This window comes from Patella vulgata, chromosome 5 (genome assembly GCF_932274485.2).
Source record: "Patella vulgata chromosome 5, xgPatVulg1.2, whole genome shotgun sequence".
Classification (NCBI taxonomy): Eukaryota; Metazoa; Mollusca; class Gastropoda; family Patellidae; genus Patella; species Patella vulgata.
This window is the reverse complement of record NC_065883.2, coordinates 55667158-55691863: the sequence shown is the minus strand read 5'-3', so window position 1 is coordinate 55691863 and position 24706 is coordinate 55667158. Positions and strand designations below refer to the sequence as shown.

At 39.2% G+C, this 24706-nt stretch overlaps 1 protein-coding gene across 6 annotated transcripts in view; it reads right to left on the bottom strand.

Annotated features, from left to right (window-relative positions):
* Positions 1–6502: 6502 nt before the first annotated feature.
* Positions 6503–24706, bottom strand: part of LOC126822043 (glycoprotein 3-alpha-L-fucosyltransferase A) — a 29324-nt gene continuing 11120 nt past the window's right edge. For 3 of the 6 annotated variants that reach the window (XM_056100840.1, XM_056100841.1, XM_050550778.2), the window contains one exon: positions 6503–8110. In XM_056100840.1, the coding sequence (XP_055956815.1) occupies positions 6868–8110 (1243 nt within the window). In that variant the 3' untranslated portion in view covers positions 6503–6867. Of the gene's footprint in view, positions 8111–22736; positions 22830–22860; positions 22986–24706 lie in introns of those variants that run through there. The other 3 variants (XM_050550777.2, XM_050550774.2, XM_056100842.1) reach the window with 2 other exon arrangements.

Sequence of the window (24706 nt, the reverse complement as noted above, 5' to 3'; positions counted from 1 at the left end):
TATAAACTACTGTTTGTGATTTGTCACTTCCTTACAAAAGTCTCTTATTTGGTAAAAATGATGTTGGGTGGGTGGACTGGTTCCGTAGGGGTATAAATAAAAATTTTAGTCTGGATTTCTATATGGATCCTTTAATCGGACTAGCTGAGCAATTCCATCAATTTTGCGAAAAATCCCAATGTCTTAGTTCCAGTGGCAGTAACTCTGGTACATACCGTTAGGTGATTACGAATTTTGATGTGGACGAGGCGAACAATCCCAACCTAACTATAAGTTGTTTAATCTGTTTGAAAGTTTCGTCAGTAACAAGGGCAGTAACTCCACAGAAGATTGGTGTGCGGCACTAAATTTCGATAGGGCTTATCTTTATGGCTTGACCGAACAATCTCGACAAATTCGAGAAAAAATTAAACCATTGTCCGTAGGACGTTTACAAGAACTGTAAACAGATCGATGGAATGGGGTGACGACAATATACGCCCATATAAAATGTGTGTGCTTTTAAAGACCACATAAGATGATAAACTAGATTGTTTTTATGTACTTAAAGCAAGTGGTTACTTTATAAGCATTTACGACAAGTTCACATCAATCCTGTTAATATTATTTGAACAACGTTATCTATTCAGAACCCATTTCAGTGCCGTTTCGTAAACTACCCAAAACACATTATTATGGCTTGCCATACTAGAACTGTCAATTTATGAGAAAAAAGGGGTCAACCCATAAAAAAATTGCAAGGAAAGGTTTTTTGATGGTTTCTGGTAGCGTTGGGTGTACTGACTGACATCCTACCAGTTTACCGAAAAATGGGTGTACAGATAAGTCATAGATTTCGAGGGTGAATGCCAGGTCTTTTAAGTCATTTTCCTTTACCAATGTGCTCTACATAGAATGTAGCGTCCTTCCATCTATGATTTCTAAAACACGTGGAATTGCTAAAATATGCGTCAATTTCATTTTGCTGGGCTATTATAGAACGTTACAGTTTGCATCAGATTTACTATTATACCATTCGTGGAGCCTCAATTTAGCTCCCTAACCTGGAGGTCCCGTGTTCGATCCCGGTGTTGAACGAGAAAATTCATGTCAATGATGCCAGACAGGGCCTGGCCAGTGACACCGTATAGTCGTTCGAATGGTACGAAAAAAATCGAGTTCCCATGTACACATTGGCGTGCACGTAAAAGAACCCTTGCAGTTGGAATTCGATATATGAGTAAGCTTAGTCGTAGTGTGGCACTACGGGGTCCAGTTATTAAAATTTCCACGGTCTGAGTTTAATATCCTTTCTAACTCAGACCTAACAGCTTAAACGTGGCAAGATCCATATACTTTTTGATAGTTCTACATAATGTTCGAGCTAGGATGATGTGTTCACCCTAGGAGGCTATAGGTATGTTCCCCTTGAGCTCCGAATGATTGTCTGAAGTAAATCAAACCAGCTCTATAATATATAGAAGTATAATGCAGCAGCTATTAGGGCGGGACAATTACCATTTTTGGGTAAGTGTTTCATATGGGCACCGTTTAGCGTCCACATTATTCTAGTTAATTGTACTAATCTGTGCACGAGATGACTGAACGATAGTACCCTACTTTCCAGAAATGGATACTGACATAAGTGTCTGCGAGTTAGACTAAGATAGTAGCAGAGTAATGCAAGCTACTTCATTACCCTAGTTTTCGTCACACATCATGTAGGTAAAGATTTCTATATTACACAGAACACCATTCTTAGACCTAAAGTAACCCTATAGTGTTATAGTAGCACGGCTGTCTGGGCAAAATTTCACTCGTAACACGTATGACGTAACCCAGTTGAACCAGAAAAGTGGGACAGTAAAGGATGTGGCCTTTTCATTTCTATTATACTGTATGGGAAGGCCACTGTTTAATAAATCTTGAAAGTTTACATGGCTTAAACATACATTATGCAAGAGCTAAATCTGCCCATTGCAGGTCTTTCTTTAGGCCTGAAATGTTTTCTAAATTATTAATTAGACATTAATTTACTGATCCAGGCCATAATTAACCTTCGATGGCATCGCTAGCCTGCGATATTTACTGGATTAGAACCCGGCCCGCTGGTTCTGATTAAATCAACAATTGGATAATCGAGACTAGCATTATAGATACTTATTGCACCGTTTTCACTAACAATGGCCGTTTCTTTATTGCCGAGCTCTTCTTTGCAGAATGGGCAAGTTTCTTGGCCAATGCTTGCATCCAACAAGGGCCACAATCTCACACTGCGCCTATCCCACCAGCCCTACGGCGATTTAAATCCCTATCGAAATTCAACCAGCGGTTGCCAGGCAATAAGAGATGAATAGAGAACAAACTAAAGAAAAGGGCGATTTTTCGTACAATCAGGGGACATAATCCAGGAAGTCATGGTCTGATATGCGCGAATATTGAAAGGAACCAAGAAATTTGGGTTATAAACATACCTTTCAAGTTTCATTAAAATCGTTCGAGGTGCGGCCATTTTGTCCGGCAATTTTGGTCCGATTTTCACGAACTTCTAACTCAACCAATATTATGGTGTAACGGTGATGTATTTTTAAATTGGATAAAAAATTGTGACCACTATATAAGGACCACAAGCTAAACAAGAGCATCACTAACGCTGCAATATACGTCCACATTAAAGAGAATGAAGTTTGAAATGGCTGCAATGACTGTACGAGCGTAATATGACAAGAGGCAGAGAAAGCTAGGCGTTGGGTTTGTTTTGCCAAATTTACAGACTAAATATGAACAAAAAAGTGGGTGCGACACCAACTTAGCGGGACGGGGCATGCACAAAAAAAATAATTGCTGTCTTTACGGTATAAGCCAAAAAATATGCTTACAAGATGGTCCATTCCGAATTGCAGTCTGTAGACGACAAACACAAAAACTGAGTGTGGCTGGGGGTTGGATATGGAACAATATAAATAGGTACCACACTGTTATTGAAATGATTGATATGCTGAATTTGAACAAAATCTTTATAATAATTGCAACCTGTGGGGTATTTAAAGACAAAAAATTAACCAAAAAAGTGGGTGTGATACCACACCCCAGGGGGTCGGGACATGCACAAAAATAAATAGCTGCTATCCTTACTTTATAAGGAATAAATATGCTAAGTTCCAAGATGGTTTATTCAGAATTCAAGCCTGTAGACAAAAACACAAAAAATGGGCGTGGCTCTGCCCCTGGAAGTCGGACATGGACCAAAATAAATAGGTACAACCCTATGATGGAGGAACCCAAATTTGATCCAAATCTGTCAATAATTGCAAGCTGTAGATCAGTTACAGACAAAATATTAACAAAACGAGGGTGTGGCACCACTCAAAGGGGGGGGGGGGCTGCACCAAAATCAATAGTTACCGTCCTAAGGGTATAAGGAATAAATATACCACGTCCCGAGACAATTCATTCAGAATTGTAGCCTTCAGGGGCTAAACACCTGCGGGTCGGGACATGCACCAAAATCAATAGTTGCTGCCATTAGGCTATAAGGAATACATATGCCAAGTTCCTAGCTGATTCAGAATTCCGGCCTGTATACGATCAACACTCCAAAATTGGGCGTGGATCTGTCCCTGGCCCCTGGGGATCGGCACATGCACCAAAATCAATAGTTGGCGTCTTTAGGCTACAAAGAATAGATATACCAAGTTCCAAGACGACCCATTAAGAATTGTTGTCTGTAGGGAGCAAACAGACACACACAAAGAAAGGTGGGTGTGTCTCTGACCCTGGGGATCGGACATTCACCAAATTATAAGGAATATGTATGCAAAGTTTTAAAAGGATCTGTTACGAATTGCCGCTTACAGGCGACACACAGACACACACAAAAATTGGGCGTGACTTTGCCCCAGGGGGTTGGGCATGCACCAAATATAAAAGAGGTCATCCTTAGGGTATAAGAAATAAGTATGAAAAGTTTCCAAGACGATCCACTAAGAATTGTTGCCCATAGTCGACACATACACACAAAGAGAAAATAGGTGTGGCCCTGTCACTGTGGGGTTGGGCATGCACCAAAAACAATATTGATGATCCTTTGGGTATCAGGAAAAAGTATGGAAAGTTTCAAGTGGATCCGTTAAGAAATGCGGTCTGTAGACGACAAACAAACAAATAAAAAAAACTGGGGGTGGCTCTACACCAAAAACAATAGGGATCATCATTAGGGTATGTAAAGCTTCAAGACGACCAGTTAAGAATTGTGGACTGTAGGCGACACACTGACAAACACACACATACCCATACATAAATACACACAGACAGGGGTGACGGCAATATACATCCACATTATAAATGTGGACGTATGAAAAGTGATTAGGGTAATAATTCAGGACGTTACGATCTGATATGCACGAATATCGAAAGGAACCAAGATCTTTGGGTTATAAACATGCATTTCAGGTTTCATCAAAATCGGATAAAAATTGTGACCTTTAGAGGGTTCATAGCCTTGGTATTACATACTTTTACACAATTTGCGTTTGAGGGACGACCATTTTGTCCGGCAGTTTTGGTCCGATTTTCACGAAATTATGGTGTAACGGGATATATTCGAACGTTTTTTTAATAGGATAAAAATTTTAACCTCTAGACGGACCACAAGCTAAAAACACGATTTTAGTACAATCAGGTCCATTTAGGAAGTTACGATTTGATATGTGCTAATATCGAAAGGAACCAAGATCTTTGGGTTATAAACATGCATTTCCAGCTTCATCAAAATCGGATGAAAATTGTGACCTCTAGAGTGTCCACAAGTTAAAAACGTGATTTTTCGTACAATCAGGGGCCATGGTCCATTAAGTTACGGTCAGACATGCCAAAGAACCCAGATCTTTGGGAGATAGACCTACATTTCAAGTTTCGCCAAAATCGGATAACAATTGTGATTTGTAGAGTGACCACAAACAAAGAGTGGACGGACGTCCGGACGGACGGAGGCGACGACAATATACGTCCACATGAAAATGTGGGCGTATAAAAATATGTAGCGAGTCATTGTCCCATTCAACAAAACCATCTAAGCGCTTTAGTTTTGGTGATTTAAAAATAAAAACTATAAAGGGATTGTTGCTCTAGTCAAAAGCTCAACCTTAAAAATATTCACATTTTAAATGAAATTGAGTTATGCTTCTTGACTGAGCATCATCTCGTGTTCTTGCCGCCATCCTTTACAAAACTTCTGGTGTATGTTTTTTTCAATTTGATACGCCAACATTTCAGCTATGGCGTATTATGTCGTCACTCTGTGAACTGAACGCGATAGAGGGTAGTGTTTGACGGACTTTTTTTCAAATGGTGCGTGAAGTATCGTGGTCATGAGAGGACGAAGTCTATCGATATATAACTTTTCGTACCCGATTATGCTCCTTTTCCGAAAATCGTATGAACGCGGTGGGGGCTACAGGTTTTTCTTTTCAAATATGATGTGACCCATTGTGGTTATGTGAGGACAAACCCTATCGATATTCATTGTTCCGAGACCTTCACTCCCGTAGTTTTACTCCCTTTGCCCATAGGCGTAGGAGCTCAAAGTAATTCAGGGGGCATAAGAGAAAATTGCCCGAAATCAATACCGTTTTTTCGGGCATACATATCATAAGAGAGCTTCGGGTATATTTTCGGGCATGCAGTGGACAAGAAAAAGACGAGAAAATACTTTTCGGCGTAAATACTTTTCGGGCAGTGTGGATCTCATAGAAATAAGTTAGTTATATTTTTTCTCTAAACGTTAATAGAAAAAAAAAGGTCGTCGAATTTTTCATTGCCCGAAAATAAATGTTGGGGGGGGGGGGGGGCAAATGCCCCCCCCCCCCCTGCCCCCCCCCCCCGGCTCCTACGCCTATGCCTTTGCCGAAAGCCTTGTAAACACGACAGATGCTACAGCTTTTAACGGATTGCTTTCAATTTTTTTTATTTTTTTTTGGGGGGGGGGGGGGCATGAGAGGATGAACCTTATCTGCGACTTCCCGTTCCGGAATCATTAAATTGGCTCGACATCCAAATTTCCCTTTTGGATAAGCTGCAGTTGAAAAAAAAAACAATAGCGTGTGGGCGTATTTCCACGCTTTGTGTAGCTATCTCATTAGAATGGTGTACCATTTGACAAGATATATTTCATATTTTCATTTATATTTAATGTGCAGCCAGTGCAGCCTTTTCTTTGGGTTTGAATGATTACCGACATTAATCCCCGTGTATACGGTGGGGCTAAGTAAAGGGAGGTAATGGTGCGCTTTGAGTCATAGATTTAGAGTTTTGCGCCCCATTTGACGTTTTGTGCTCCCTATCAAATGGATAACATCATGCGGTGTCAATGTAGTTTTCAACGTTAAAATCAGAATGCCCAATGAGTGTGAAACATACTACAAATGAACTCTAGCATGTTTCGCACGGCCCAAACTTTATCAAAATTAGCGGTCGCCATGCCCCTGGGCGTACAATCTTGCTAAAAACTACAATCACGATGAAATCTAAAACGAAAATTTAATGAAAGTTTGTTCAACAAAAATTAACAAAAGAATCATAAAAAGATTGACTACTTGATCGGATGGCACGAAAAACCATAAGCCCACCCGTTGAAGAGTAAGCATAAACGATGTTGCTGTCCGGGCATAGTTTGCCTCGTAGTACACTGCGTGTCTTAATTACCTCGTTTTTTGATAGCCCAAAGTTTTGTTTTACTCGTCTTTGATACCTTCATGTAGTGGAGGCTATCGAAAGTATAAAAAAAAGAACGAAACGTAATACTGATTGAGACCCGTAAAAAAGACGACCTGGAATTTAGTTAAGTTAGATTAGATTCTATGTGAACACGGTGTGCATAGAATTACAGACTTATCTAAATAAGCGTTTAAGTTTTTGATAAAAATTCAATTGGACGTCTGAAGGGAGATAACACGTGCCACGTGTAAACCAATCATATACATCAGGATGGTAGTTCTGTTTAACTAGAGGTTGGTGTAATATTGCGCATAGCTGACATAACGTTTGCACTTTCTGCAGAGATTTAAACTGTGCCTTTCTGTATAAATAATGTGAGTATGCTTCGTTATTTTTGTCTAAGTAAAGAAGAAAATCGGCCAATTCTTTTGGAGATTTAAAATTATTAACATCTATGAAAGTGTCTGGTGGATATATTTCTGTGTAATTTGCTGCTCCGCGCACAACAGCAACTATATTTCTGCCTTGAATATTAAAAAACTTTTCTGTAACATAATCTAAGCAATGACTGTTTTCAAAAGATAAATAAAATTTATATTCATTTTCTATTTGTTTAAATAATGTGTCGCCTTTCGTTGCATTAAAATCTCCACATGACCCATAAATATCTACTGGTATATACTTCGACAACTCTTCCGCGTAGTTTTCTCTGAAAACAGGAGTATTGCAGTGACTTACCACCCATGCTACTAATTTCGTTTTTTTCAATAGAATGTTTTCAAACGAGAAAACAGACTCTGGAACAGAAGCTTTGCGAACATTTCCATAATGAAGATTAATATCTGAATCTAACCTATAGGTCATTGTCCAATTTATTTGATTCTTCCAATGGTGTCGCGTCCACGCATTAAGATCATTGTTATACGGAGATTCCATCGTATTGAAAATCCATATTTGGTTGAGTGGTCTGAATGGCGGAGATTCATCTGGATAACCATTTGCATAAAACACAACCGCGTCACATATAGTCTGGTATATCGGATCTATGTGGATTTTACACGCTTTCACTTTGCATTTTTTCAAAACATCTGGACTTTTAAATGCATCAATGTCATACGAAGCGATATTTCTCCAAAGTATATGTTTGGTAATATTAGAAGTAGGTTGTACAACGGTCTCATCATCTTCTGCAGTCATTATAAATTGTTTTTTATCTGACAAATACCATGGTTTAATAGGTTTTCTGTAATTAATAACCCGTATCCGTTCGGTTTCGTATGGTGGTATAAAATAAGCAATCTTTAGCAACGTGTAAATAAGAATAATGCATATTAAAATTACTACAATATTCTTCTTCTTTTTCACAGCATTTAGGTATATTCCGGCCATTGGTGTAAAAAAATTATATAAACAGTTCCTGAAATAGAAAAAAATAATAAGGATAATAGTTATTTTAGAAAAGTGGCAATAACTCTTCTGTGTATGGCAGTCATAATAGTGTAACAGCGGTGTTTTGTTTGGGTTTTCTTAAATTAAGGATTTCGAGTAACTTCTATCGTTTATCAAACAAAAATAACTCAACAATTAGTATACAGTATAACATGTATATCTGACCAGTTGTGGGGGGGGGGGGTGCAAATGGTTAACGCGTGATCGATGGATCGCAAGGTCTGTCATTTGAGTCAAGTGGCCTGGTTTCGATTCTCTGCTGGTACGTGACAAGGAGTAGGGTCGCCTCTCCAACCTCTTGCCTTTTCTCCGGGTCCTCTGGTTTCCTGCCACTGCTAAAGGTCCCTACCCTCGTTTGTGTCGAGTAGACGTTAAACCCCATATTGATTCTTAGCTGCACGAGGCATAATGTATTAATCCATTTTTGGTCAGAATGAAGTAGACCATCTGGGCCAGTCAGTACCTACCAGTCACCAAGCCAGTCGTCCGGAATAAGGGTTTTATATTAATAAATGTCCACAGCAGTTTACACCTGGATTGAAACCCGATTTGAATAGCCCATTGGACTCCCTATCTCGGTGTAAGCAGGCGTTAAAAAAAAGTTGGTCATTGGGCAATTGTTAATCCCTCTATGGTCAGATTTAAATGCACTCTGTATCTCGGTGGAAGCGGGCCTCAAAAACGAATTGAGGCCTCAAACAATAGTTGTTCAATCATTGAGCAATTATTAGTGTTAATCCCACTGTAGTCAGATCCCATTGAATCATAAACTGACGTCATAGATAATTTGTGAGATTAATAAGTAATAAGTCTCTTACTAAGCTCAACAAGAAAGATTTGTTGCCCTGGGGCTGATTGACATTTAATCAACAAAGAGTTTTAATCTGTATTCTGCTATTGTTTTAACTAGGACCAGTGTCACGGTCTGTTTAACACATCAAGTGTCTTAGATGAGAAACAATTAGGTTAATGAAATAGATTTTAACGTTAGCAAAAAAAAAAAAAAAAAAAATTTGCTAAATGGTAAATGTAACTCATTATGACTCAGCTCGTGCACTATGCCTAGACACTTACGAATATAGCAAATTAATATAAGATATACTATTCAAAAAAAGTAGGGGATATTTGATTTTGGGGGCATAATACTAAAATATGCAAATGACTACGAAAAAAGTCACTATAGAACCTAACAGAAGAAACATTTCCAGTTACATGTGACGCCCAAACGCACCAATAGCTACCGCATGGAATGCAGGTGATGCTTGGGATCATCATGGGGGTCCAACCCAAGATTTGCACGACTCTGACTTTGAATGTTACAGTCATTGTGGCATTGAATTCCAGGGTGGAAACATCAGTTTAATTGTTTTAGTGACCAGAAAACAAATTTTGATATGCGTCGGCTTACCCAAAATGAAAGGTTACGTGCCCTTGGCATGCTACAGATCGGCACAACACAGGCGGTTGTGGCGCGGACGATGAATGTTTCTCAGTCTGTCATAAGCAGGCTATGGTCCAGATACCGTGATACACAATCTGTACAGGACAGACCACGCTCAGGTCGACCAAGGGCGACAACTCAAGCCCAGGATCGATTTATCCGTACCTTGGCCTTGAGAAATCGTGTCATCACAGCAAATCAGATCAGCGCTCGTCTTCAAACAGACACTGGTGTGAGAGTGAGTGGCCAGACGATTCGGAATCGACTGCATAGGGGTCACCTTCAGGCAAGACGTCGTTGGTGTAGGGATCGTCAACACTGGGATAATCGACGCTGGAGCAATGTGATGTTTTCAGATGAGTCAAGGTTCAGTGTTGATTTTTTGGACAGACGTAGGAGGGTGTGGCGTCGTCGAAACGAGCGCTTCCAAGACGTTAACGTCATCAGACATGATCGATTTGGGGGTGGTTCTGTTATGGTGTGGGGAGGCATCACTGTTGCTGGAAGAACGGCTTTACATGTTGTTGCAGGGCGTGTTACAGGCCAGTACTACCGGGACAACATCTTGGCAGTCCATGTTGTGCCGTTCGCACGACGTCATGGCCGCCGTTTCATCTTCCAGGATGACAACGCAAGATGTCACAGGGCCAGGATCGTTACAGGTTACCTCCAACAACAGAACATCACCACATTACCTTGGCCAGCACTGAGTCCCGACCTCTCCCCCATCGAGCATGTCTGGGACATGCTTGGACAGAGGTTACGTCAACGTCAACAACGTCCTGCCAATGTCCAAGAACTTGCTGCTGCGTTGCAACAGGAATGGGACAATCTGGACCAAAATGACCTTAGACGTCTCATTAGGAGTATGCCACGTCGGATCAATGCTTGTTTGGCAAACAGAGGAGAATTTACCCGTTACTGACTTGGTTGTGATGCTGTGGTAACTTTGCTGTTTGACCCCGGGTATCATTTTACCCTTATAATGGTCAGTCTGTGCCTTACTTAGTCTAACGATCATTTGGAATAAATCGATGAATGTGAACTTCATTTCATTTTGTCATTTGTTTCTTCGTCAGTTTCATTAGGTGACTTTAATAACACTTAAAAATCAAATATACCCTACTTTTTTTTTGAATAGTATATTACAGCTTATCTCAGTCATAATATATAGCCATGGACGATGATCTGTTTAACGATTTGAAATGACATAAACGTATAAATACGAATGCGTCCCACTGCCATTCCGCTACCTTAGTAACGTATTGGGGTCATTCCATGTCAAGTGGGTCAATTTTCAGAAATTTCTGAAATTGACCCACTTGAAAAAATGTGGAAAAAATATATGTTATTGTACATGTAAAAACTACAAACTGTGCAAAATGTGTGGTTTGTAGCTTGAAAATTGACTGAGATACGGGCATTTGAGTTTCGTGAGTTACCGATAAGTTTTCGAAACAACATATGTATCAATAATTTACTCGAGTTTCAGATATCTTGTTTTTACCTTTCTATTGAAGATATGCAGCTCAAATTCGGATGTCGTAAAGAACTTTTTGTGTAGATTAGGAATCTGCAATCAGACATCTTCAATAGAAGGCTTGATCTCGCCTTAACTACGTACATCTTATCAAGCCCTTCACGTAATACCCCGCATATTTTAGCACTAATTTCGATTGGGTATAAGCCCAGCTTGTGATCCTATCAGATTCCTTCGTTAAAAATATGGTTACGATTATCAAGCCTCGCGCTTCTAGCTAAAATGTCTACATGTGACAATCGAGTTGCAAAGTTCAAGGTTCGATCAATGTCAAGGTTGCTGGAAATCATGGTTGATCAACAAAGACTGTAAACTTGTCTATTTCCTTTTTCTCTGGAGGCCGCCATATTTATTTGCAGTGTGTTATGTGCCAAGACCTCTGATTGGACAATGCTAATTAGTCACGTGTAAACACAACAAGCGCAAAAATTCGGGAATTGTTGAGTATTGAAGCAACGGCTAGATGTTGTAAAACTCGCGGTCGTTGCTTCAGGAACATGGCAATCAGATTACATGGTTCGCATGCTACTTGGCCATAAAATTATTAAAAACCGAAAAACAATTGGTGTAATTGTATATTTTCTGGATTTTGAAGTGCTCCAGGAGCTACAAAGTAATAGTTATATCGACCCAACTTTGGCCTATCCAGAGATAGCCGGTAGTAAGTTAAATATGAAAACGCATCAGTCTTCACTAGATTCCCAGGAATTTGGCCTTCACTAGAAAGAAAAATAAGATATCTGAAACTCGAGTAAATTATTGATAGCCTACATATTTTGTTTCGAAAACTTATCGGTAGTCAATTTTCAAGCTACTGACCACAAATTTTGCACAGTTTCTAGTTTTTACATGTACAATAACATATACGATACATTTTCCAGATATTTTTCGAGGGGGTGGTCATATGACCCATCTCGTGCACAATACAAGGACTTATAAACGTGTACAAATATATCAATTACATACCAAATATAAACCACAAACTAAGATCATATGACTATGTTTGCTTTGTTTTTTATGTGCTTTTGTGCATTAGTGAAGTGGGCTAGATTACTTGTAAAATCTTGAATAGGAAAAACTTGAGATCCTTCTAAAACCGCAGTAGGCTATATAAATCTCAATAATTATAAAGATATGTTTTAAGTTTCATCAAAATCGGATAAAAATTGTGACCTCTAGAGGGTCCATAATCTTTGTATTCCATACTTATACTGCCGTGCAAAGGAAGAAGGCAGTATCTACACTATGATTATGTTGCAGATACTGCCTTTCTCCTTTGTAGGGCAGTATACACAATTTGCGTACAAAGAGCGGCCATTTGGTCAGGCAGTTTCATTTCGATTTTCCCGAAATTCGAATTCAACCTTCATTATGGTGGAATGGTGATATATTTAAACGGTTTTTGAAATCGGAAAAAACCCAGCGGCTGTCAGGCAGGATACGGCCACATTTTGCAAGAGATGGGCAGAGAACAAGCTAAAAACAAACCGGATTTTTTGTACAATCAGGGGCAATAATCCAGAATGTTATGGTCTGAAATGCGCAAATATCAAAAGGGAGAGAGAGAGAAATGGGGTTTAACGTCCACTCGACTCAACTAGGTCATTTCGGGACTAACATATGGTTTATTTTTATTTCAATAATTCGCTTGCGCATAGGGTCTTTAGCAGTGGGAGGAAACCGGAGGACCCGGAAACAACCCACGAGGTTGGACAATGTCAAAAGGGACTGAGATCTTTGGGATATAAAGATATGAAAGATATGTTTTAAGTTTCATCAAAATTGGATAAAAATTGTGACCTCTAGAGGGTCCACGACCTTCTTATTGCATACTTTTACACAATTTGCGTACAAAGAGCGGATATTTTGTTGGGCAGTTTCATTTCGATTTTCCCGAAATTCGAATTCAACATTCATTATGGTGGAATGGCGATATATTTAAACGTTTTTTTAAAATCCGAACTCAATCAAAATTACGGTGTAACGGTGATATATTCGAAAGTTTTATTTAATTGGATAATAATTTTGACCTCTAGTGGGATCACAAGCTAAAAACGCGACTTTTCGTACAATCAGGGGCCATAATTCAGAAAGTTAAAATCCGATACGCGTGAATATCGAAAGGAACCAATATCTTGGGGTTATAAACTTGTACTTCAAGTTTCATCAAATTCGGATCAAAATCGTGACCTCTAGAGGGTCCACAACTTTGATATACCAGATGTTATACACTATTTGCGTTCGAGGGGCGGCCATTTTGTTCGGCAGTTTTAGTCCGATTTTCACGAAATTCGAAGTCAGCCAAAATTACGGTGTAACGGGGATATATTGAACGTTTTTATACATCGGATAATAATTGTGACCTCTACAGCGACCTGGAGCTAAGACGCGAATTTTCGTACAACCAGGGGGCCAGGGGGCATAATTCAGGAAGTTACGATCCGATATGCGCGAATATAAAAAGGAACCAAGATCTTTGGATTATAAACTTACATTTCAAGTTTCATCAAAATCAGAAGAAAATTGTGACCTCTAGAGGGTCCACAACATTGATATACCATATTTTTACGCTATTTGAGTACGAGAGACGGCCATTTTGTCTGTAAGTTTTTGTCCGATCATTACGAAATTCGAACTCAACCATCCTTAGGGTGTAACGGTGATATATTCAAACGTTTTTTTGTTTTTTTTAAATCGGATAAAAATTATGACATGTATAGGGTATAAGCTAAAAACGCGATTTTTCGTACAATGAGGGACCATAATTTAGGAAGTTACGGTCCGATATGCGCGAATATCGAAATGAACCGAGATCTTTGGGTTATCAACCACATTTCAAGTTTCATCAAAATCAGAAGAAAGTTGTGTCCTCTGGAGGGTCCACAGCATTCATATACCATATTTTTACGCTACTTGAGAACGAGGGGCGGCCATCTTGTCTGTCAATTTTGCTCCGATGTTTACGAAATTTGAATTCAATCATCCTTCGGGTGTAACGGTGATATTCAAACGGTTTTTGAAATCGGGTAAAAATTATAACCTCTATAGGGTCCACAAGCTAAAAATGCGACTTTCTGTACAATCGGGGGCCATAATTCAGGAAGTTACGGTTCGATATGTACGAATATCGAAATGACCCGGGATCTTTGGGTTATAAACTTACATTTCAAGTTTCATCAAAATCAGAAGAAAATATTGACCTCTAGAGAGTCCACAACCTTGATATATACTATTCAAAAAAAGTAGGGGATATTTGATTTTGGGGGCATAATACTAAAATATGCAAATGACTACGAAAAAAGTCACTATAGAACCTAACAGAAGAAACATTTCCAGTTACATGTGACGCCCAAACGCACCAATAGCTACCGCATGGAATGCAGGTGATGCTTGGGATCATCATGGGGGTCCAACCCAAGATTTTCACGACTCTGACTTTGAATGTTACAGTCATTGTGGCATTGAATTCCAGGGGGGAAACATCAGTTTAATTGTTTTAGTGACCAGAAAACAAATTTTGATATGCGTCGGCTTACCCAAAATGAAAGGTTACGTGCCCTTGGCATGCTACAGATCGGCACAACACAGGCGGTTGTGGCGCGGACGATGAATTTTTCTCAGTCTGTCATAAGCAGGCTATGGTCCAGATACCGTGATACACAATCTGTACAGGACAGACCACGCTCAGGTCGACCAAGGGCGACAACTCAAGCCCAGGATCGATTTATCCGTACCTTGGCCTTGAGAAATCGTGTCATCACAGCAAATCAGATCAGCGCTCGTCTTCAAACAGACACTGGTGTGAGAGTGAGTGGCCAGACGATTCGGAATCGACTGCATAGGGGTCACCTTCGCGCCCGACGTCCTCGCGTGATCCCTTGTTTGAGAGATCATCACATTCAGGCAAGACGTCGTTGGTGTAGGGATCGTCAACACTGGGATAATCGACGCTGGAGCAATGTGATGTTTTCAGATGAGTCAAGGTTCACTGTTGATTTTTTGGACAGACGTAGGAGGGTGTGGCGTCGTCGAAACGAGCGCTTCCAAGACGTTAACGTCATCAGACATGATCGATTTGGGGGTGGTTCTGTTATGGTGTGGGGAGGCATCACTGTTGCTGGAAGAACGGCTTTACATGTTGTTGCAGGGCGTGTTACAGGCCAGTACTACCGGGACAACATCTTGGCAGTCCATGTTGTGCCGTTCGCACGACGTCATGGCCGCCGTTTCATCTTCCAGGATGACAACGCAAGATGTCACAGGGCCAGGATCGTTACAGGTTACCTCCAACAACAGAACATCACCACATTACCTTGGCCAGCACTGAGTCCCGACCTCTCCCCCATCGAGCATGTCTGGGACATGCTTGGACAGAGGTTACGTCAACGTCAACAACGTCCTGCCAATGTCCAAGAACTTGCTGCTGCGTTGCAACAGGAATGGGACAATCTGGACCAAAATGACCTTAGACGTCTCATTAGGAGTATGCCACGTCGGATCAATGCTTGTTTGGCAAACAGAGGAGAATTTACCCGTTACTGACTTGGTTGTGATGCTGTGGTAACTTTGCTGTTTGACCCCGGGTATCATTTTACCCTTATAATGGTCAGTCTGTGCCTTACTTAGTCTAACGATCATTTGGAATAAATCGAGGAATGTGAACTTCATTTCATTTTGTCATTTGTTTCTTCGTCAGTTTCATTAGGTGACTTTAATAACACTTAAAAATCAAATATCCCCTACTTTTTTTGAATAGTATATTATATGCTGATTATACTATACTCAGCCAAATTAAAAACTTGACACTCGGGATTTTTGAGAGTAGATTTTTAATATTTGGTTTAAGGCAACTATTTAGTGTTATGTTGTGCACAGACGACCTTGACATCAACAGAAAGCAAGAATACGTCTCGCCGAAACGTCACAGTACCCCCCAAAATGAAATTCACAGACTTGGAGAACAATCGGAATAAAGTGTTTAGTAAAGGTGGTGGCCTCCTCTAGCGTCTCGTACTGCCACACAACGTCTTCTCATGGATCTCAGAACATTAGTAAACACTACCCGAGGCAGACGTCGCCACTGCTCAGCAAGAGCATGTTGAAGGTCCTGCAACGTCAGTGGTGGATTCACTTGCTGACGAACACGTCGACCCAGTTCGTCCCAGATGTGTTCAATAGGATTAAGGTCGGGGCTAAGCGACGGCCAATCCAGGACTTGGACACCGGCATTTCTTAAAACATTCTGGGTAGCAATCGCTGTATGGGGTCGGACATCGTCTTGTTGAAACGTTAGTCCAGGCCCATGTCTCTGCATAAACGGAAAAAGAACAGGTTGCAAAATCTGATCCCTGTACTGGACAGCATTTAAGTTCCCTTGGACAACAACAAGAGGAGAACGTCCATGTGCACAAAAAGAACCCCAAACCATGACGCTGCCGCCACCAAATCGGTCAACTTCTCTGACGCATACTTGATCGTAACGTTCACCTCGTCTGCGGTACATTCGGGCCCTGCCATCGGCAAATCTCAAAGTGAATCGAGATTCGTCACTAAAGTTAAAGACAACCGAATTCCACTGTCTTTGAGTAAATCTTATGTGTCTTGTGGCCCACACAAGTCGGTTACGGCGATGAAGAGGTGTCAATATTGGTCCATTATAGGGCCTCCGAGCTCGAAGACCAGCAGCCTGCAAGCGATTTCGAACAGTTTGTGCAGTTACCCTTCCACCAAACATCTCTCTACTTGTGGAGGTTGCAGTGACAAATCTGTTTCTAAGATGACGTAATCGTATTGCTTGATCTTCCTGGAGTGACGTCACACGTGGCGCTCCCGCCCTTGGGCGGTCGGCAATAGTTCCAGTTTGAAGCACTCTCATTCTAAGATTAATTATTGTCTGGCGTGAACAATTAAAGGCTCTTGCAACAGTGACCACAGACTGACCAGCATAGAGCCTGCATATAGCACGTAGACGTTCTACATTTGAAAGGCGCGGCATTTTCTAACAAAGATGAAAATAACAATTTTAATTTGTTTTTCCAGTTCAAGTTACGTGTGCGTGTTCAGTTTAAGCAAACTTGCATCGATTGACCTCACGAGTTTGTGTTTGCACGTGTTTTTCATCTTTATATGCTCAAAAGTCACGTGATCCACGTGACTTTACAATTTTATGAAATTAAAGGCTTCTTACTACTTACTATCCTTAGAAACACTTTAAAATTTATTTAAAATTTTTGTTGAAATTCATCAGTGTCAAGTTTTTAATTTGGCTGAGTATATTTTGCCTGATTACACTATTTTGCCTATACCGTTTTTTTTAGGACTTCGAATTTTGTCTAATGGTTTGGATTGTTCGTACTTGGTTTTATTTTATTTTTATATTTTTACGATACTTGAGTATGAGGGGCGGCCATTTTATCTGTCAGTTTTGGTCGAGTTTTACGAAGTTTTAGGGTGTAACGGTGATATATTCAAACGGGTTTTTTTTAAACCGGATAAAAATTATGACCCCTATAGGGTCCACAAGCTAAAAACGCGATTTTTCGAAAAACCAGGGGCCATAATTCAGGAAGTTATAAACTCACATTTCAAGTTTCAACAAAATCGGATACAAATTGTGACCTCTATAGGGTCCACAAGCTAGCCAGTGGCTGCCAGAAAGGATACGCCCACATTTTGCAAGAGATGGATTGAGAACAAGCTAAAAACAAACGTTATTTTTTGTACAATCAGGGGCAATGATCCAGAAAGTTATGGCCTGAAATTTGCAAATATCAAAAGGGACAGAGATCTTTGGGATATAAAGATATGTTTTAAGTTTCATCAAAATCGGATAAAAATTGTGACCTCAAGAGGGTCCACAGCCTTCGTATTACACACTTTTAAACAATTTGTCGGGCAGTTTCATTTCGATTTTCCCGAAATACGAATTCAACCTTCATTATGGTGGAATGGTGATATATTTAAACCTTTTTTAAAATCCGAAAAAAATTGTGACCTATAGAGAATCCGCAAGCTAAAAATGCGATTTTTTGAACATTCAGGGGCCGTAATCCAGAAAGTTAAGTTCTGGTATCAACGATTATCAAAAAGAACCAATATCGTAGTGTGTAATGGTGATATATTTACGCGTTTTGTTTTTAAAATGGATAAACATTGTGACCTCTACATAACAGGGATCACAAGCTAAAAATGTGATTTTTTGTTCAATCAAGGGCCATAATTCAGGAAGTTATGATCCGATATGCGCGAATATCGAAAGGAACCAATATCTTTGGGTTATAAACTTACATTTCAAGTTTCATCGACAACGGATCAAAATTGTGACCTCTACGGGGTCCACAACATTGATGTAACAGACAATCAGCGGCCATTATCAGGAAGTCAGTGTCCGATATGCGCGAATATCGAAAGGAATCGGGATCTGTGTGTTATAAACATGCATTTCAAGTTTCATCAAAATCAGATGAAAATTGTGACCTCCAGGGGGACCAGAACCCTGATACACAATATTTTGATACAATTTGCGACCGAGGGGCGGCGATTTTGTCCGTCAGTTTCGGTCCGATTTTTACGAAATTCGAACTCAACCTCACTTAAGGTGTAACGGTGATATATTGTAACGGTTTTTTAAATAAAAATTGTGACCTCTATGGGGTTCACAAGCTAAAACGCGATTTTCCGTACAATCAGGGGTCATAATTCAGGAAGTTATGGTTGGACATGCGCGAATATCGAAAGGAACCGAGATCTGTGGGTTATAAACATACAATTCAAGTTTAAACCAAATCGGATAAAAATTGTGACCTCTACAGTGTTCACAAGCTAAAAACGTGATTTTTCGTACAATCAGGGGCCATAATCCATGAAGTTACAGTCCAATACATGCCAATATCGATAGGATCCGAGATCTTAGGGTGATACACCTATATTTCAAGTTTCATTGAAATCGGATAAAAGTTGTGACCTGTAGAGTGCTCACAAACAATTGTGGACGGACAGAGGCGACGACAATATACGTCCACGTGAAAATGTGGGCGTATAAAAACGCGATTGTTCGTACAATCAGGGGCCATAATCCAGGATGTTACGTTCAGATATGCGCGATTATCAAAAGGAACCAAGATCTTAGTGTGTAATGGTGATATATTCACATGTTTTGTTTTTTTTAAATCGGATAAAAATTGTCACCTCTACAGGGACCACAAGCTAAAAACGCGATTTATTCGTACAATCGGGGGCCATAATTCAGTAAGTTGCGATCCGATATGCGCGAATATCGAAAGGAACCAAGATCTTTGGCTTATAAACATGTATTTCAAATTCAAGTTTCATCAAAATCGGATCAAAATGGTGACATCTAGAGGGTCCACAACCTTGGCAACCTTGACATACTAGATGTTATCAAATAAACGATTAGTCAGACATTTTAATGTCACTTATCGATATATCGATGATGTTCTATCACTGAATAATTCCAAATGTATTGATTATGTAGAATTCATATATCCTGGTGATCTTGAAATTAAAAACAGTACTGACAGTGACAATTACACTTCCTACTTGGATCTGCGTCTCGATTTTGACAATTGCCATAAACTTAGTGTTAAATTGTACGATAAACGTGATGACTTTGACTTTCCGATTGTTAACTTTCCATTTATTAGTAGTAACATTCCAATATCACCAGCTATGGAGTGTTTGTGTCTCAGCTAATTCGTTACGCGAGAGCTTGTTCCTTTTATTCTGATTTTTTAAGTAGATCGAGGCATTTGTCATCTAAGCTTCAACTAAAGGGATACTTGCGAACTAAACTTATTAAAACCTTTAAAATGTTTTATGGCCGTCATATTGACTTGATTGGTAAATATAACATGTCTCTCTCGGCTATTATTCTAGACATATTTAATTGACGCGTATACTATCTCCCTGATAATGTTTGTCTACTACATCGTTAACACTGTTCATCACGTGCATTTTACATACCTATAGTTCACTGGCCAATCAAGCTATTTTACAGAGATGTCATCTAATAGTTTGGATGCAGCTATGGCGATTGTGGCGCCAGGCAGGGTAAGCTTACTCTTCCGGACACCTGTTACCACTGTTTGTCGTGTATTTTGTTGACGGTGAACAGTCCATATACTGATTACACTGTTTTGCTTTATTACACGATTTTGCCTATACCGTTTTTTTTTAGGACTTTGTTTAATGGTTTGGATTGTTCGTACTTGGTTTTATTTTATTTTTACACTATTTGCGTACGAGGGGCGGCCATTTTGGCGGCATATAATATCTATACAATGTCGTTTCACCTACTTTTGCTTAGATTTTGGGCTTGTGAACCATGTAGATAATTGTGGACTGATGGTAACCATTAAAGTCCGCTGGTTAGTGTTGCGTGAACCCAAATGTATTCCGGTAAATATTTCTAAGTAAATGAAGTTTATAAATGTACAACTATAACCTTTAATGCCCACAGCTTTTAAATATATGGGAAAACTTTTATTAAGGCGGGTACTCGGACCACCAATGTCTCTCTCACTTTCTGAATACAACAAGGTTAAAAAGCAAGGTGGTGGCTCCAATCCACCTGCTTCTCACCGCCGGTGATACTTATAAACACTGGGAAACAGAATATTATTAAGTACCTTCAAATTCATACATTTTACTCACAACTTAAACATACATCATTTAAGGCTTAGATAAAGAGCTGGTCGTTCTTGTTATAATAGTTTAAAACTAGATAATGAATATATTGAAATGTTAGTCAAATTAATTTATTCTGGGCGAAGATGTGGGTGTTTAAAGTTATGACAAGATTTAGCCTAAATAGTCTTGATTTCCAAGTACCATTACCACAAAGTCTCGATTATCCACTTTAAAGTTAAATTATTAATTTTGAATGATATTGTTTAGTTATACACTGGTATTGGTCACTGTGACTCATGGGCGACGATTAAATTATATTGAAAACGACATTCATTCTTTAATCTTTAAGTCAGGCTGACAGTTCACTATCGGGAGTGTTCTAAAAAAAAAAGCTGTCATCCTTCCCACGATTTATCTATTACTCAAATTGCACTGGAGAAACAATATATTTTCTGTACGTTCATTTAAGAGAAAAACTATTACAATGATTGTACTAAAGTTCTTGTTAGCGTGTATTACCGTCGCCTCTACAACCGCTATTGTTTGCCCTGAGGACATTTGTTGGAGAATGTTCTGTGCTGCTCCTTCGGAATGTGTTGGTGGACGAATTGTTCCTGGAGCTGGTTACTGTGGGTGTTGTCCTGCTTGTGTACCTAACCTTAGTAAGATCTCACTTTTCGTTTAAATGGAAGAAACTGGCCGCGTTGTAAACTTAAGGCCTTTCATCGGGTTCTTGTCTTGGCTATAACATTTTAAATGCCACTTTGTCTTATTTCATTTAGACTTGAATTAGAATTTAGAATCAAAATAACTATAAGCAAATGCAATTTATGTTAATTTCATTTGCATACTGTTATGAAGAAGGTGTCGTTTCATGATTAAGGTCACCACATTACCGGTTATTTGTCGGATAAGACAGACATTATTGAACATCGTTCTTGCTATAGATAATGAAAAATGAATATATTGATAATTTTAGTCAAATTATTTAATGCTGGGCGAAGTTTTGGGTGTTTAAAGTTTTCACAAGAAATAATTGATTGTCAAGTACCTTTGTCATGCTAATAAACGAAGTCTCGATTGTCAGACCATTAATTCAGTGATGGCTATTCTAACGTTAACCGATTGAATAGGCGCAGATGGTCTAATCCATTCAATATCTCAGCCGCCCGATTGTCTAGAGAATTGATCATTGGCTTGTGTAAATAAATGTCTAAATGATAACTATATAATATGCACCCACAAAAGAGACCTGCCATAGACAGATTTAACTTGCATTCATATCTGGGCCCATTGGATTAGTATGTTCAGTAATTGTCTTTTGCAGAAGAAGGAGATGCGTGTGGATTGACATTTTTGGTGGGATCTGTAAGAGGAACCTGTGAGGATGGAACAATGTGCGATACAAAAACATTAAAATGTGTCGCTAACAGCAACAAAAGGGCAGTTACAGGTATTTAATGTTAAAGTTCAATTGAATTACAATTACAAAGTAAAAATTTTGATTAATGTGAACATGTGCCTTACGTGTGCTTTTGCTTTGTGAAACGGGAACATGGGTTAATGCACATGATTTTATAAATTTCAGACGTCCCGGTTTCTCGAAGCGTACGTAAAGTTCAATTGAATTACAAAGTAAAGATTTTGATTACTATGAACAGGTGCCTTAATGTGTGCTTTTGCTTTGTGAAACGGGAACCGGGTTGATGCAATTGTTTAGATAAATTTCAGATGTCCCTGGTTTCGTCTGGCTAGCGTCCTTGTATTTGCTTTATATGGGTTTCAAGTTTGTGTTTGTTGTGCGGCACTGGGTCAACATATGGACACAGTTTTTGACAAATAACCGACGCACTGGAAAGTCATGAATACAGTCGGTACACATTATATGAAAAAAAATCTGAACGTATTATTCTTTTAGTGACATTTAGTAATTGGGTACATTAAAAAACAATAACACATACTTACGGAAACTAGTTACTGATACGTCGCCGAAATAAATTTGTAGCTTTTTTCCATAAGTATGTGTTATAGTTTATTAAAATCTGAACGATTAGTGTAGATGCTGTTCATCGGTTTATATAATAGATACCTGGTGAACGACTCCTTAAAGCTAGTCCTGGAGTTCCAATTGTCGACAGCTAGAAGGAGACGGATTGCAGGTTACAACAAAATATAGTTTCAGCCTGGCAACGCAATCAGGCCTGCTCCGAATAGCTGTAATTGTAAATTATCATAATATATATACAACTATACACACACAGGTAAATGTGTAGAGAAGAATAATAATGGTTTACTTGGTTCACAAACATTTAAATGTAATACGGATGGATCATTTGCTCCTGTTCAGTGCCGCGGTTCAGTGTGAGTACGTCAGTAAATTATTTGAAACTATTACATGGATAGAACTAGAAATGGTTCCACTACTGATGTCTCCTGTCTTGCTCCAGCCACAGTAGTGGACCGTGCTAAGGCTTTCCTTTGAGCAAGTTTTGTAGTTATTTGACTACAAAAAAGTTACCGGCCTATAACTCCCTTAATTAAAATTCCAATTAGACTGACAGCAATCTGTACTGTGCATAGCTTAACATATACTCAGCCAAATTAAAAACTTGACACTGATGAATTTCAACAAATTTTTTTTTCTGGTAAGTCAAATAAATTTTAAAGTGTTTCTAACGATAGTAAGTAGTAAGAAGCCTTTAATTTCATAAAATTGTAAAGTCACGTGGATCAAGTGACTTTTGAGCATATAAAGATGAAAAACACGTGCAAACACAAACTCGTGAGGTCAATCGATGCAAGTTTGCTTAAACTGAACACGCACACGTAACTTGAACTGGAAAAACAAATTAAAATTGTTATTTTCATCTTTGTTAGAAAATGCCGCACCTTTCAAATGTAGAACGTCTACGTGCTATAGGTAGGCTCTATGCTGGTCAGCCAGTGGTCACTGCAGCAAGAGCCTTTAATTGTTCACGCCAGACAATAATTAATCTTAGAATGAGAGTGCTTCAAACTGGAACTATTGCCGACCGCCCAAGGGCGGGAGCGCCACGTGTGACGTCACTCCAGGAAGATCAAGCAATACGATTACGTCATCTTAGAAACAGATTTGTCACTGCAACCTCCACAAGTAGGGTGACCCACCATAAATAAATATCTCCATATATCTCGACAATTACGCCACAATATTTATATATATGCCAAGCCTCAAATCAGTTTCACACAATTATAGTCACTAAATAAACGATCATGTTGTACTTAATAAGCTATGACCATTAATCATCTATAAATAATAGACTGAAAACTGGTTCCAAGTGTCGTCCATAACATCCAGACACTTTTGAGTAAAATATAGGTTACGTGCCCTTGTTTTGAAATTAGTCTCGCTTAACCAGTCTATTGACCATTCTACGTCTGATTGACAGGTCGGGATAATCAAGACTACTTTTTTACGAAACATAACAGAAAGCTAGAACAAGAAATTGAATTTAGAAATAAGCACGTTGGGTAGCTCAACAATCGTTTTAAGAACCCTGTAAAAGTAAAATGAAACTACTGCTAGTATCATGTTCCTGTCTAACCCGAGTGATTCAGAGATATTATTTGTACTAAACCAAAAGATGCCGCTCTTAACGGTACAGTTAATGATAAAGCGATTTAAAAAATGAAACGAACGTAATTTCTAAATCTGCTGTAATAACCAAGAAGCTTAATTTCACTGCTATTCAAAATCGTCAACAATAAATTTTTTACGGCTGTAATAGTTGATAGATTTGTAGAGAATTGCACGTGCCATGGCTATTTATAGTATCATACTGTCAGAAAGTTGGTCTCGGCACGGCGAATGTGTACGCTTCAGTGGTAGTCTCGAACTATCAGCGGTGGACTTTATTTCTGTAGAGTACATGGGCCACCCTACCACAAGTACAGAG